This window comes from Phocoena phocoena, chromosome 2 (assembly GCF_963924675.1).
Source record: "Phocoena phocoena chromosome 2, mPhoPho1.1, whole genome shotgun sequence".
Classification (NCBI taxonomy): Eukaryota; Metazoa; Chordata; class Mammalia; order Artiodactyla; family Phocoenidae; genus Phocoena; species Phocoena phocoena.
In genome coordinates this window covers 9,999,325-10,014,863 of record NC_089220.1, presented here as the reverse complement: position 1 = coordinate 10,014,863, position 15,539 = coordinate 9,999,325, and the positions used below count along the sequence as shown (strand labels likewise).

Genomic DNA, 15,539 nt, shown 5'->3' with positions numbered 1-15,539 from the left:
CATCAGGGAAGGGCTCATTGAAAAGGTGACATTAGAATAGAGGCTTGAAAGAGATCAGGGAGGCAACCATGTGGAAATCTGGGAAAAGAGGGAATTGGGAACAGATCTTTGTAAGTCATTGAAAAAGTTTAGACATTTCCTTGAGTGCGTTGGAAAGCCACTGGAGAGTTTTGAGCAGAAAAGTGACGTGATCTGACTTTTTAAAAAGAATCTCTCTGGCTGCTGTAGAGAATAAGTAGTAGAGGGGCAGTGATAGAATCAGGGACTAGTTAGCAGGTTATTGGAGTGATTCAGGCGGGAGATGATGGTGGCTTGGATCAGAGTGGTAGCCGTGGAGGTGATAGGTGGTCAGATTTTGGATCAGGATTGACTGGTTATTTGATTACGGTAAGCCAGGGACTGAGAGGAGTTAAGGATGACCCCGAAGTTTCTGGGTGGAAAGCTGGGAGGGCAGAGTTGTCATTGATTGTTTAGCAGAAGGTGGGAGGAAGAGCCGGTTTTGGGGAGAGGTCAGTTCAGGTGATGAGATTCCTACCGGATATCCAAGGGTAGTGGAGAGGAGACAGTTGGATGTACAATGGTCATTATGTAAATGCTCAGTTTGCACAAGTTGGTAAGCCATAAAAGTGCTATTTAAATGATTTCAATCAAATCTCTAAGAAGATGAAGCCATAACTTACATTTTATATATTAGGAAATAATACAGAAAGACCAATTTTCCTAAGATCACAGATATGAAACTTTGTTTTATTGTTGCAAGTTCCACCTTGTTCTACCAACTTTACTCTATTAGTTATAAAATAGGCATACAAGGGAAATTCCAGTAGTTGCCACAATTGATTAAATAAAGTAAGACTTTAGCTGCCTTTGCATTATGCACACCCTCACAGTCTTCTGGAGAAGTATAGGTGATATCTCTGGTGAGGTTTATATGAAAGATAGGGGGTTTTTTTTGACTCTGTGATGTGTTAAACTATTCTAATGTAGGCTTTGACTTTAAAAGGTGAGTGGAGATGGCTATGAATATAATTAATTTTTAAAAACATTCTTATATTTAAAAAAATTCCTTTTTAAAAATACAGTTTACTTCGTAGTAATTTGTGTTCTTGTCACTTGTTTAAAGGGGAAAATACATTTGCACAATCTCAAGTGCATTCCTTTTTTATAGTGGAACGCATAATATTTATTTTTTGAAGCAGAAATACAAGTAATAAAAACACGTGATTGAGCTTTGACATTATTGTAGGTGGGAATGGAAAACTGTACAATACAAAGAGCAAAATAGAAATTGAGATCTATTAAAAATGACTATTCTATTATCTAAATGTTTATGTACTTTTTATAATTTTTATGCAGTAAAACAATGGAGTGTTATTTCATAAATTCCTGAGACGTTTAAACTTTATGTGGTCCAGGGACTTCCCTGGCGGTTCAGTTGTTAAACTCTGCGCTTCCACACAGGCGGTGCCGGTTCCATTCCTGGTTGGGTAACTAAGATCCCACATGCCACGTGGCGTGGCCAAAAAAAAAATTATATATATTGAATATATATATATGCTGTTACAGAAAGCCCCGAATGAACTTTTTGGCCAACCCAATAGATATGAACGTTATGTGGTCTAATAAGTTAATCAGGAGCAGATTAATATAGTTTTCTTAAAGTAATAAAAGGAAGTACATATCCTTAAAGGTCATATATACTTATTTTGTACAATATGACTATGTTTGGTTTCTATGAGCTTGGATTTTTAAAAAATTCTAATTTCTGATTTCTCATCTATATAATAGCACACTCTTTCTGATTATACAGGAGGTCCTGCGTGTTGCAGGAGTGGAAATGCAGTTAACAGCTGCGGTATCATTTTTGACCATTCTACGGGAAGAATCAGTGTCGATTCATACATATGCCCACTCCTTCCTGCAAGTCATTCTACTGCATCTGGAGCACAGGGACGCAGGTCAGGGGCCTGACGTGCTTAATCGTATATGTACTTATTGTTTCTTGTACGTGACCGTGATCTTATTTGAACTGTGTTAGGCCGATGACCATAACTGAATGAGACTATGCTGCCTAAGAGTTGATCAGTGGTGAGACTAAAAATAGCGATGACTACTTTTGTACAAAAACCGCACAATTCAGTGCCCTTGAAGCCTGAAGACCCATTAGTTCATCTTATGATTTACACTTTTTTCTTAGATTTGTTTCTTTTACAACATTTATGCTTATAGTATTGTAGTACAAGAAAAATGCACACTTTGGGTTAAAGATAGCCCCTCAGTATTATTTTTAAAGATACAAATGTTTTCCAGATATTGGCTAAGACAGAAAAATAGAGAAACTTCTCATAATAGTAATAAAAATAATTATTGCCATTTTACTATTAAATACTATTGTAAATATTAGTGGCTAAGTTGAAACTGAATTTGTAAGTGAGATAGTTAAGTTGGCATGTTTTATCTTTGTCAATCAGGTGTCAGCAACGCATGGCTGGAAACTCTTCTGTCTGTGATAGAAGTATTGCCCAAAGAAACCCTAAGGCATGAGGTAATACTTTTTTTTTTTTGTAAATTCTAGTACTTAAGTCACTCTAAGGTTTTTGTTGTTTTCATTTTTGATAGAAACAGTGTTTCAAGAAAGAATAAAGTTATTTCCTACTCTGAAAGCAGCACATATTCATTACAGAAAATTTGGGTAGTACAAAATATAGAAGGAAGAAAAATCATGGTTCTGTACTTAGCTACTTCTAACATTCTGATGTATTTTCATTTCAGATTTTTTCCCCTGTATATGGTGCTATTTGCTGTGTTAGTGGTCATATTGAATTTATATATGGTTGTTTTTCACTTAGCTTTATTTTCCTTATGATTTTCTCATATTTCTCATTTGGTAGTAGCTACAAATATTTTACTTATTAAACATTTAAGCCTGTTTTCAGTGTTTTATTATCAAAATAGGGCAATAATGAACATCTCTGTGGAGCTTTTCCTGTTTTTCAGATAATTTCCTTAACTGTAACTTCCAAAAAAGTGGAATTACTAGGTTAGAGGGCATTAATATTCTTAAGGCTCTTGACTAAGTAATGTGAGAAAATGCCTGTTTCCCTGGGCTTTCATCAGCAATAGCATTCCAGTTAAATTTGATGGGCCAGAAATGGAATTACATTTTCATTGGACATTTTTTGGTTATTATGCTGTTGAATATTTTCTCATATATTACTATATTTCACCTCTGTTCTTTTGGAATTGTCTGATCATATCCTTTGATCACTGTTTTTATGTGCTATTTATCTGTCAGGGTTGCCAATCCCTTGTTATATTTGTTGCAAATAATGTTACCAATTTGTTGTTTGCTTTTTAATGTTCAATATTGTTCAACAGACCCTTCTCTAAAAGTTTTAGCAAATTCAGATGAGAGAACAGGAAAATTAGGAAATTTATTCTTTAAAGGAATGATTTTTCATCCTTTGAACCTTATTTCTATATGAATTTCCTTTCAAATATGTCCTGTTGAAAAAGAGTTATCAGTCAATAAAATGTCCTCTGTGGATTTCATTAAGTGTCGTTGCCCCTTCTTTACCCTCGTACAGATTATGGCCCTAGCTCAGTGCCAAAACACTTGCTTGAAAATGGGAAGATCTACCCAGTTATAAGGGTGTTTGTATACATGATGCCAAACATCTAGATGATTACACATATTTAAATATTGAACATAAGGGCTTCCCTGGTGGCGCAGTGGTTGAGAGTCTGCCTGCCGATGCAGGGGACACAGGTTCGTGCCCTGGTCCGGGAAGATCCCACATGCCAAGGAGCAGCTGGGCCCGCGAGCCATGGCCGCTGAGCCTGCGCGTCCGGAACCTGTGCTCCGCAATGGGAGAGGCCACAACAGTGAGAGGGCGGCGTACCGCAAAAAAAAAAAAAAAAAATTGAACGTAATGTTGACATATTTATACTTTTTGATTAGTGGTGCACGGTAGCATGCAGTTTTTACTCTAGAATGTCGCATATTATTTAACGTGTGATTTTTAAGTATGCCTTTTATTTCAGATCTTTGACTTTTAAATTATATTTATCATTATGCATTCAGTAATTCTGGCTACTCTGTTGAGAGGAAAAAAGTTGACCCTTTGATTAAATTTATAGTTAGAACTTGGGGGGATCGTAGTACCACCTAGTATCCTGATCTCCATTTTAAGTAGATGAGAAACCTTGGGATGAGAAATAGCAAGATTACTTAGACAAATTAAATAGCTGGGACCAGAATCAGGGTCTGATCTTCATAATTCTTTACAGTCTGTCGTGCTGTTGAGTTCGAGTGCCCAGGACATACACAATACAGTATCAGAGTTGGGCTGTTGTATTCAAATGACAGAATTACCTTAATAGAATCTTTTTGAAGTTATAATGTTTTGCTTGCTTCAGGACAAATGTAAAAATTAATCTATATGGAACAAAAACAAATTTCAGGGTATCTAATAATTAACTTGCTTTTCTTCTTTTGAAAAATGTATATTTCACAACTGTATGCACAAACAGATCATTAGAGAATTCACCATAAGCTTTAATTAAATTTTTTTGGTGCCTAATTGTTTTTTTGCTTGTTTGTTTTTTTGCTGTACGTGGGCCTCTCACTGTTGTGGCCTCTCCCGTTGCGGAGCACAGGCTCCGGACGCGCAGGCTCAGCGGCCATGGCTCACGGGCCTAGCCGCTCTGCGGCATGTGGGATCTTCCCGGACCAGGGCACGAACCCTCATCCCTTGCATTGGCAGGCAGACTCTCAACCACTGCGCCACCAGGGAAGCCCGGTGCCTAATTGTTTTTGATTGCATAATTTATCATCATCTTTACCGTAATAATCCAAGAAGGCAAATAAAATGAGATCCAGGCGATGAGCAAACATGCACCTCAAAATGTAATTGAGATTCTATAAAAACGTTTAGAACACTAAAATAGTCTTTGAAGAAAATAGCTGACATTAGTGTCAAGAATATATAAAATTTTGTGAATTTGTTCTCTAAATCTTTTCTCTTTAGATTTTGAATCCACTTGTTTCCAAGGCACAACTTTCCCAAACAGTCCAGTCTCGTTTAGTTAGTTGTAAAATTTTAGGAAAATTGACCAACAAATTTGATGCCCTTGCGTGAGTATTTGTATATAATTTTTTGTCTACTTTATTAAATTGATTTAAAGTGCACAATGACTATATTATTAATAATTATATTAGATTTGTATTATTCCATACTGTTTACAGTTTAGCTGATTTAAATTTACAGAATATAGAATTCTCGGGAGTCTGCTTATTCAGGTGCATTTCTTCTTGATATGGCCTTTCAAAATCAATAAGGGTAACTTTTTTTCTATTTGCCATCTTAGTCATCTCTGTCACATACCTTGTGTAGTTTTGAGGATAAAATAAAATTATCTTACAGACTTCAAAAATTGGTGAACATTGACATAGAGATAGATTTCTGCTTTTTTCCATCAGCTTTTTTCCATCATTGCTATGAATTCATTTTCTTGAATAATTTATCTTACTTTGAGGTTTTATAGAGAATGTTTACAATTTACATGCTGCACTCTGCCCAGATGATAAATACCAAGTGGAAAGAATGGAATGTTGTGTAATTATGACACAAGAGTAAGATATAAAATTGACGAATATTTTGGTTGAGGGTTGCTAGAATCAGTCCACTTGCCTATTGCCTTTTATCGTAGCTAAGATGTTTTAGCTGCCAATTACAAATTAACCATTATTTAAAAAGACTCAGTCATATACATAATTTAAAAGTAGCTGTTAGCATCCAAGTGTAATAACATATGTAAATATACATTGTAAATGATAAAGTTCTTTATTAAGGTATGTTTGTTATTATTAAGCTAAGATTTTGAGGATAATTTTTTGAAAATATTAATTATTCTAAAATACTCACCCATTTGCATGTTTCTTTCCTCTCTCTCCAAGCATTAAAAGAGAAATTCTTCCCTTGGTAAAATCACTCTGTCAAGATGTAGAGTACGAAGTTCGATCTTGTATGTGTCGGCAATTAGAAAATATAGCTCAGGGCATTGGGTAAGTATACTTTCAATTCCTTTTGTCACAGTTTGATTTCTGGATTGTCAGACATGTGTATCCTGTTCTGTATTCCACGAAAGCATGCTTTTAAAGGGCTAAACTTTATATGATCTTTAAAAATGATCATAGTAAGTACTTTCTGGTGTGTTTATGTTAAAAGAGATAAAAGTGAAGATGTTTAGTATGGTGGGTTAATGTTAATTTCTTTCCTTTTTACCTTAGTTACTTACTTATCACTCCAAACCCCTAGATCCAGGAAGGGAAAATTGTCCGTGCTTTGAATATGATATACCATGCTCAGACTATAGCTGTACCATATCTTTTAGCTGGCAGCTGTATTACTGGGTCATTTCAGATGAAATTACTCAGTGGAAGTCTGTCTCCTGTGCGGCTCTGCGCTTCCAGTGTCTGCTTTGTAGGTCTCCTTGTCTTCTGAGTGTGTGAAGCTCAGGAAGGAGAGGGATAGGGCAGTCTCTTCTCTTCACCTGTAAAAACTAATCTCATGTCAAGGTATAAGTATGATTTTAAAGGGAACTTTATCTAAAAACCATCTTGGGAAACAGTTTTTTTATTTTCAAGTATCCTAAATTGGTACAAAAAACTTTGGAACCTCTCATTTTTACTAGAAATTGCAGTGATTTCTCCTGGTTCTTTGTTTCACAAGCAAGGACAATAAGGTTGTTGCCATTAAAATTGCTAATTAAAAAAAAAAATCTGGGCCAATATTGAAGGCTTTAGAAAGACTTTAGCATGTCATACAGGTTGAGGGTAGAGTAGTGTCCTCTGTCCTGCATCCACCCTTGCTGAGTAGGATTGAAGTGTTGTGTGGATGATGAACACTTCAACAGAGTAATCGGTTCCTTAACCTTGATCTCAGAACCAACTTCCTTCCTTCTGTTAGGTCTTCTAAGGCTAGGCTGACTCTGGATCATTGTGGACCATAATTAATTCAGTCTTGTCCAGATCTGTGCCTCTTAACCAAGATCAGAACCTATTAGGAGAATATGCTGTTGTCTTTTTGTATTCTGTTTTTTTTTGTCACTGAAATTTTGACACAGTGGATGGGTCTTCGGAAAATTAATGTATGATTATTGCTTAAGGATTAATTTATAAAGGTAAAACTAGAATGAATCTACCTAGCTTGTTAAGTTAGAATGCACTTGTTAAGTTAGAATGCTTGGTTATATAATATTTATTTAATTTTGAGTTCTTACATATTATTAAAGACATAATTATAGGACTTTTGTGTTATGCTGGCTGAAAATTACTAAGACCTGATTCATATTCTTTATTCTCCCTTTGAAAAATACATAAAACTAAAGAGAGGTACACAGGCTTTTTTCTTTTAGCATTGAAAATTAGGAATACTGTTAAGATCTGATAGTTACCAAGAGAAATTTTCTTATAGTCAAGGCTAGATGAGGCCCTGAGATAGGTGAAAGGAATTAGGAAGAGAAAACTTAAGAGCTTGGCACTGGTTTGATACTACTGCACTGGGAGTTAATGTTCCTAAGGCATTTGGGATTGAGATGTGCTAGGAAGAGGCCCAAGAACAGAACAGAATTGGGTTTGTAATTTTGTGTTTGCTGTGGCTAGCAAGGGAAGATTTACTGACCATTTTAGTTTAACCAGAAGTGAGCACTATTATTTATTAGTAAGATGATCGGGAAGCAAAATGAAGAGATTCTTCTCAAGCTAGCATATCCGTATGAAATAAAAGCTGCAAAACACTGGAAAGCCACTATGGATTGTGCACCAGTTTAAGATCAAAGAGGACAATTCTTAGACTATCAGATTAATAGTGAATAGTATTATGAAGAGGTCATACACAATCATCATAAGAAAACAAGTGTGCTGAATAGATTTCTCCTTGTATAGGGATGACTAAAGAGAAAAGAAAAACAGACTTGTGATCTACAAAATGATCCTTCAGTGTTAGAGGGGAAGAACATGCAGCCCTAAGATCGGAAAGAAAGAACATACTTTTGAAAAAGTTGATCAGACTTCTAATTATGGTGATATACTAAACAAGATAACCTGAAAATCCTCCCATTACAATAGGTGGCAAAATTCAGCATCCATTCATGATTAAAAACTCTCAGGAAGCTAGGGATGAAGGAAACTTCCTTAATCTGATAAAGGGCATGTATGAAAGGAAAACCTACAGCTAACATCATACTTAATGGTAGATATTGAATGCTGTCCCCCTATGGTAACAGCTGGCAAGGATAGTTTTCATCACTTTTATTCAATCTTTACTGGAGGTTCTAGCCATTGAAATAAGGCAAGAAGACAAAAACCTAAAAGGTCTAAAGATCTGAAAGGAAGAAGTAAAATGTTTTCTATTTGTAGATGATATCGCTGTTTACATAGAAAATCTTCAGTAATTTACAAAACAGCTATTAGAACTAGTAAATGGATTTAAGGATGTTTCGGGATACAAGGTTAACATACAAAAATCAATTGTGTTTTTGTATACTAGCAAAAGATAGTTAGAAAATTTAAATTTAAAAATTTGAATGAAATTTTTAAATGAAATTTTACAATTCCACTTATTTATTTTAACAAAAAATGTACAAGACCTACACTGAAAACTCTATACACTGAAAAACCATAAAACAATGTGGAGAGAAATTTTTAAAAACAGATATATACCATATTCATGAATTGGAAGACTCAATATTGTTAATATTGTTAAAATGTCAATTCTCCCCAAGTTGATCTAGCAATTCAATGCAGTCTCGACCAAACTTGTGCTGTTTTGTAGAAAATGATTCTAAAATTTATATGAAAATGCAAGTGACCTAGAAGAACCAAAGCAGTCTAAAAAAAAAAATGACAAAGACTGTGCATTACCTGTTTTCAAGACATAATAAAAACTACAGTAATCAAAAGAATGTAATCTTGGTAAAAGGATAGACATGTATCAGTGGAAGAGAAGAGAGAATCCAGAAACAGATTATGGTGGATTGATTTTTCAATAGAGTGTCAAAGAAATTTAATGAGGAAAGGAAAATCTTTTCAAAACATGATACTGGGATAACTGGATATTCATAAGAGAAAAAATTTGAACATCGATTCTCACCTCTCACCGTACACAACGACTAACTTGAAATCTATAATAAACCTAAATATAAAACTATAAACTTGGGACTTCCCTGGTGGCGCAGTGGTTAAGAATCCGCCTGCCAATGCAGGGGACACGGGTTCGAGCCCTGGTCTGGGAAGATGCCACATGCTGTGGAGCAACTAAGCCCGTGCGCCACAACTACTGAGCCTGCGTCCTAGAGCCCCCGAGCCACAACTACTGAGCCTGCGTGCCCAAACTACTGAAGCCTGCACGCCTAGAGCCCGTGCTCCACAACAAAGAGAAGCCACCACAATGAGAAGCCTGCACACTGCAACGAAGAGTAGCCCCCGCTCGCTGCAACTAGAGAAAGCCCGAGTGCAGCAACGAAGACCCAACACAGCCAAAAATAAATTAATTAATAAATTTTTAAAAAACCCTATAAACTTCTTGAAGAAAGTATAGGAGAAAATCTCTGCGGCTTTGGGGTAGGCAAGGATTATTTAGATAAAAGCCATGAACTATGAAAGAAAAATGTGATAATTAGACTTTATATTAAAAAAATCTGTTTACTCTTTAAAACGAGTCAAGTCCAGAATGGGAAACTACTGATACTCACAATACATATCAAGCTTATATCCAGAATATATAAAGAACTCTTATGACTCGATGATACAGAACTCTTTTTTTTTTTTTTTTTTTTGCGGTACGCGGGCCTCTCACTGTTGTGGCCTCTCCCGTTGCAGAGCACAGGCTCCGGACGCGAAGGCCCAGCGGCCATGCTCATGGGCCCAGCCGCTCCATGGCATGTGGGATCTTCCTGGACCGGGGCATGAACCCGTGTCCCCTGCATCGGCAGGTGGACTCTAAACCACTGCGCCACCAGGGAAACCCTGTACAGAACTCTTACAAACAATCCAGTTAAGAAATGATTAGTATGTTTGAACAGATATGTCATAAAGGAAGATATAACACATGACGAAAAAGCACATGAAAATGTATTCAACATCATTAGTCATAAATGGAATGCAAATTAAAACCACAGTGAGATACTACTACTACTAGGCACTAACTAGAATGTGTAGTGTGAAAAGCCTGTCAGAATCAGATATTGATGAGGATTTGGAACAGCTGGAACTCTAATACACTGCTGGTGGAAGTGTAAAATGGTGGAACCCACTTTGGAAAACTGATTGGCATTTACTTAACAGTTAAACGTGTATCTTCCATATGACCCAGCTATTGTACTATAAAGTGTTTACCCAAGAGAAGTGAAAATATACGTCAACAACAAGAATTGTTTTACATACACAAGTTTATAGCAGCTTTATTTGTTTTACCTAAAACCGGAACAATCCAAATGTCTATCCACAGGAGAATGGAAAAATAAAATATGACATGTCCGTACAATGGAATACTATTCAGCAATAGAAAGGAATGAAGTACTGATACATGTGATATTCTGTCATGGATGAATCTCAAAATCAGTATGTTAAGAGAAGTAAATCAGACACAAAAGGATATATCCAGTATGTCAAATACAAACTAACATATAGTGACAAAAAGCAGACCCATGATGGCCTTTGTCAGACGCAGATTGTAAAATTCAGATATAATGGGATTGATGGTTGGTTCTTGTCCTCTGCCCTTATTTTTGTCTTTTGTCAGATTGGAAGTCTGTGGATGAAGGGGGAGCATGTAGGGAAGGGCCAAGCCAGAACTCTAGAGGCAACTTGTCTTGTGAAAAGAGAGCTGGAGATGAGTAGGTCCCCAGTGTTTCTTCAGACCCAGTCTCCTTAGAACAGGTCAGTGGAGAAGGCACAAAGGAGAGGGTTCCTCGAATTGATTTTGCTGTCCTGGCTGACCATAGAACTCAGAATCATCATCAGTATTTATGCTGAAGCAGACAGCTACCATCAGATGACTCCAAATCATAGCCAGCAACGGGGTAGATTTGTATCACACAGCCAGACCCCAGAATTCCTGGATGGCTCTCTGGGCAAGCTTGCTTATTTCGTTCATCTTGTTATTCCTGACCCTGTATTTTACCCCCTTTTGACATCATGAAAGGGTTAGGTTGTAGTTACTAGCATCTAGACTGATACAGCTGGACTTGTACAGATATTAGGATCTTTAGGTCCTTAGACTTCTATTCCATATATGTCTGGCTGGGGCAGAATTTACATGTGAGGGAAGAGAAAGATATTCTTATAGATATATTAGTTTAGGCACTATGCAGTCTACACCCACTTCCTGAAAAAAGTTACCTATAATCCAGTTTGCTAAGAAAACTAATGAAAAAGGGAAAATATTTGTATCATACATGTAAGTCCCCCATAATGCCTTATTTCCCCTCAACTTTTATAATATGGCAAATGGGCAAAGAAAATGAACATACACATCATAAAGAAGAAGTGCAAGTGGCTAATAAACATTTATTCAGTCTTATTGTTCAACCACGTGAGTTGTCAGAACAATACATTCACTTAATGAGTATGTTGAGCAGCTACCATAAGTTGCCTAAGTAAATATGCAATTGCTGTCGATGTTTCTTGTATTCATACTATCATGCTTTCCCAGCCAGACTGCAGGCTTCCAGACAGCAGGAGCCACATCTTTACGAGTTTTCCTGTTTTCTGTAACACTTAGCTCAGTGACTTGGTCTTCGTAAGTTCTTGATGAAAACGTATTGGTTTGATTCATTTTCTTCTATTGCTTATTGTGCAGGACAGAACTTACAAAAAGTGTGGTGCTCCCTGAATTAATAGAACTTTCCAGGGATGAAGGCAGCAGTGTGCGGCTTGCAGCTTTTGAAACTTTGGTTAATCTGCTCGACACATTTGATACAGGTAAATCTTCATGTGGACACATCTTTGCTTCTGAAAGCATTGTTTTTCCATGTTTTGTATCACTCGTAAGGAGTAAAGGTAGCTGCAGGATGGAGTTTCTTATGTTAACTTTCACGATAAATGTTAGACTTCCCTTCTTCTCTCTCTCTTATGGTCCTTTCTCTTTTGGTGCCTCCTCTGCTGCCACTTTTCCCCTCCTGGCACCCGGTGTTGAATATTTCCTACCCTTCTCTTTCCTTTCATCAGCATTTAACTGACTAGTATGTCGGGCTAAGAATTTGGGTTGGTGATTAGTTTTTAACTTGCTCAACTAATTGACCCTAAGACAGATCTTGACTAAAGCAATATCTAAATTAGCTTCCTCTACCTAATATTTTAATGCTGGAAATTTCATGGTCACAGGAAGAGAAATCTGGGATGGGATATTTGGGTGGGAATGGGTAAAGAGGTGTTTCTTAGTGTTGTGCAAATAAAATCACAAAGACAATTAAATTAGTTGCTCTACTGAGTGTGTGACTAGATTCTTAACCAATGTTAGACATTAGTTCAGTGCAAATTAGCTATTTTGTCAGGGTGAAATTTGAAAGGGCAAATGTCAAGTACTCAGGTGCAAAACACTATTGTGTAATTGTAGGATTCCTTTGTTTTTGTTTTTAAATTTATTTTATTTATTTTACTTTTGGCTGCATTGGGTCTTCATTGCTGTGTATGGGCTTTCTCTAGTTGCAGAGAGCAGGGGGGCTACTCTTCGCTGCGGTGCGCGGGCTTCTCATTACGGTGGCTTCTCTTGTTGTGGAGCACGGGCTCGGTAGTTGTGGCGCACGGGCTTAGTAGTTGTGGCTCACGGGCTCTAGAGCACAGGCTCAGTAGTTGTGGCGCATGGGCTTAGTTGCTCCGCAGCATGTGGCATATTCCCGGACCAGGGCTCAAACCCGTGTCCTCTGCATTGGCAGGCGGATTCTTAATCACTGTGCCACCAGGGAAGCCCCTGTAGGATTACTTTGGATTAATACTATTTTAACTGAACTAGGAGACCCTCTTAAAGATTACTGCAGTGTGGACAGTTGTGATGTATGGATGTTACAGAACAATAGTTTAGGCCATTGAATGAACCAGAGGAGTAGCAACAGCAGTATCTGATAAGTGAACAATGAATCTCTTTGTCCTAATAATGGGGCACCCTTAGGCGTCCAAACTAGAAACATGGGCATCATCTCTGATCTGGGGCTTTTCCTGCCCCTCACTTGGTTATCACAGATCTGTCCTAACCTGTGTTCGTGGCTTTATTTCTTCCCGTTCTTTCCCACTCCTCTGGCATCTGGTGCTCCAGCCGCATTTGCTGTTATCTTGGCATACCAAATTCTTTCAAGCTCTAGCCTTTTCATGTTCTCTTTTTTCACCCTTCCCTCTATTTTTCTCCTAGCCAGCTGTTTCTTTTCAGTGCCCAGTTCAAAACAGTGTCTTCTCTGACATCTTCTAAATCCCTTTATACCAGGGGTTGGCAAACTATGGCCTCTAGGACAAATCCTGCTGCCACCAGTTTTTGTAAATAGAGCTTATTGGAACACAGCCACTCCCATTTGTTTATGTATTGTCTGTAGCTGTTTTGTGCCAAAGTGACAGAGTTGAATACTTGGGACAGATAAACTACAAAGCCTAGAATATTTGCAAAAATAGTTTGCAGACTCCTGCCTTACACTAGCTATTAGAATAGTGATCACATTGTCTTATGATATTTTTTGTGTTTGGCTTCTTTGCTGGTCTGAGTTTCTCAAGTTCAGAGAACTTTTTATTCATCTTTCTACTTCTGTTAATGCTTGTTGTCTGAGAAATTCAATAAGTGTCGAATGAATGTTATTTAGTAAAAACAGTAGGTATGGTACTGAAATGTGTTGATAATAATAACAGTAATAATAATAATACCAATAAACCTGCTACAGGGTTTTACTTAGTATTGTCAGACCCTTAATAAAGTAGTGATTTATTTCTGAAAGTTTAAGAGAACTGTGGGAAATTCAGGGAGCATTTGGAATCAAAACTTAAATATTGTTAATATCAGAAACTTATGACCTAAGCAGGCATACTCGAAGAATGAATTCACTTTTTAAAAAAGAGTTGTATAGGAAGGAAGAGCGAAGAAATTCATTATACAGAATGTAATATAAGCTAACTTACTTTCAATCAAAAATGAAATGACAAAATGCAGCATGGTGTGAGATGTATGCAGAAGAGAATTCCTGCTACTCATCTATTTATACTAGTAGTATTAGCATTCTTGTAGTTATTCAGGCTCAAAACCTCAATCATCTTAGCTTTTTAATTTGTAGTCACTCTACAGTTTATTCCCTATGGCCTGTGGTGTCAAGTCCAAACCCCTTAGCCTGGCATAAAAGTTTTTGATGTTTCCCACTTATCTCTCACCTATTCTTTATGTCATCCCTCCATCATCACTGTTTTCAGATATTTTCTGTTACTCTGAGACTAACGTAGTAATTTTTCTTTCTGGAATTTGGGTATATGCATTAATTTCTACATGTGCAGTGTGGGCAACTGGATCTAAACTATGTTTTATTCTTGTTTTTCAGATGACAGAAGTCAAACTATACTTCCCTTAGTGAAATCGTTTTGTGAAAAATCTTTCAAAGCAGATGAATCAATTCTTATTTCCTTATCTTTCCATTTAGGAAAACTATGCCATGGACTGTATGGTATGCTATGTCCTAAGAATGTCAAGATTATAGATAATTTTTCCCTTTTCTTTTACCTTAGCCACTAAACTTTAGCTCTTCAGTTGTAAAGCCTACCCTTTAAGTGTGTAAAATCTTAAGAGATCTTAGAATTTTGATAGCATAATTTAGAACACAGTTAGAAATGACTTTTTCACTCGTAGAACCTATATGAAAGAACAATCGCAGGGGCTTCCCTGGTGACGCAGTGGTTAGGAATCTGCCTACTAACTCAGGCGACACAGGTTCGAGCCCTGGTCCGGGAAGATCTCACGTGCCACGGAGCAACTAAGCCCACGCGCCACAACTACTGAATCTGTGCTCTAGAGCCCGCGAGCCACAGCTGCTGAGCCCGTGTGCCACAACTACTGAAGCCCACGCACCTAGAGTCCCTGCTTCGCAACAAGAGAAGACACCGCAATGAGAAGCCTGCACAGCACAGTGAAGAGTGGCCCCCGCTCGCCGCTGCTAGAGAAGGCCCGCGCACAGCAATGAAGACCCGACGCAGCCAAAAATAAATAAATAAATAAAAGAAACTATTAAAAAAAAACCAAAACAGTGGCAGAGTGAAGTAGGCATAGCCTTTTAAATTTCTGAATATTTTATCTTTATGTATTACTTGGTATATGATAATAGAAGCTCAGGTATATTAACTATTGTGCATAGTAAGTATACTCTCATTAACTTTTTGTAGAATAATTAATATATCACATGAGCAGTTCAGTTTAGAATGCAGAATAATACCTGTAACTCTTGGCATTCTGAACATATTACTCAGTTCTTAGCTTACTAAAATAATGTAAGCATTAATTAAATTATAACAATCT

The 15,539-nt window shown here is 37.1% G+C and overlaps 1 protein-coding gene across 1 annotated transcript in view; it reads left to right on the top strand.

The window, feature by feature from the left end:
• The window catches only part of PPP4R4 (protein phosphatase 4 regulatory subunit 4), a 115,672-nt gene that overhangs the window by 61,984 nt on the left and 38,149 nt on the right, over positions 1 to 15,539 (top strand). The window contains exons 4-9 of the mRNA XM_065872289.1: positions 1,811 to 1,958; positions 2,472 to 2,545; positions 5,031 to 5,137; positions 5,960 to 6,067; positions 11,865 to 11,986; positions 14,572 to 14,694. Of these exons, the coding sequence (XP_065728361.1) occupies positions 1,811 to 1,958; positions 2,472 to 2,545; positions 5,031 to 5,137; positions 5,960 to 6,067; positions 11,865 to 11,986; positions 14,572 to 14,694 (682 nt within the window). The remainder of the gene's footprint in view (positions 1 to 1,810; positions 1,959 to 2,471; positions 2,546 to 5,030; positions 5,138 to 5,959; positions 6,068 to 11,864; positions 11,987 to 14,571; positions 14,695 to 15,539) is intronic.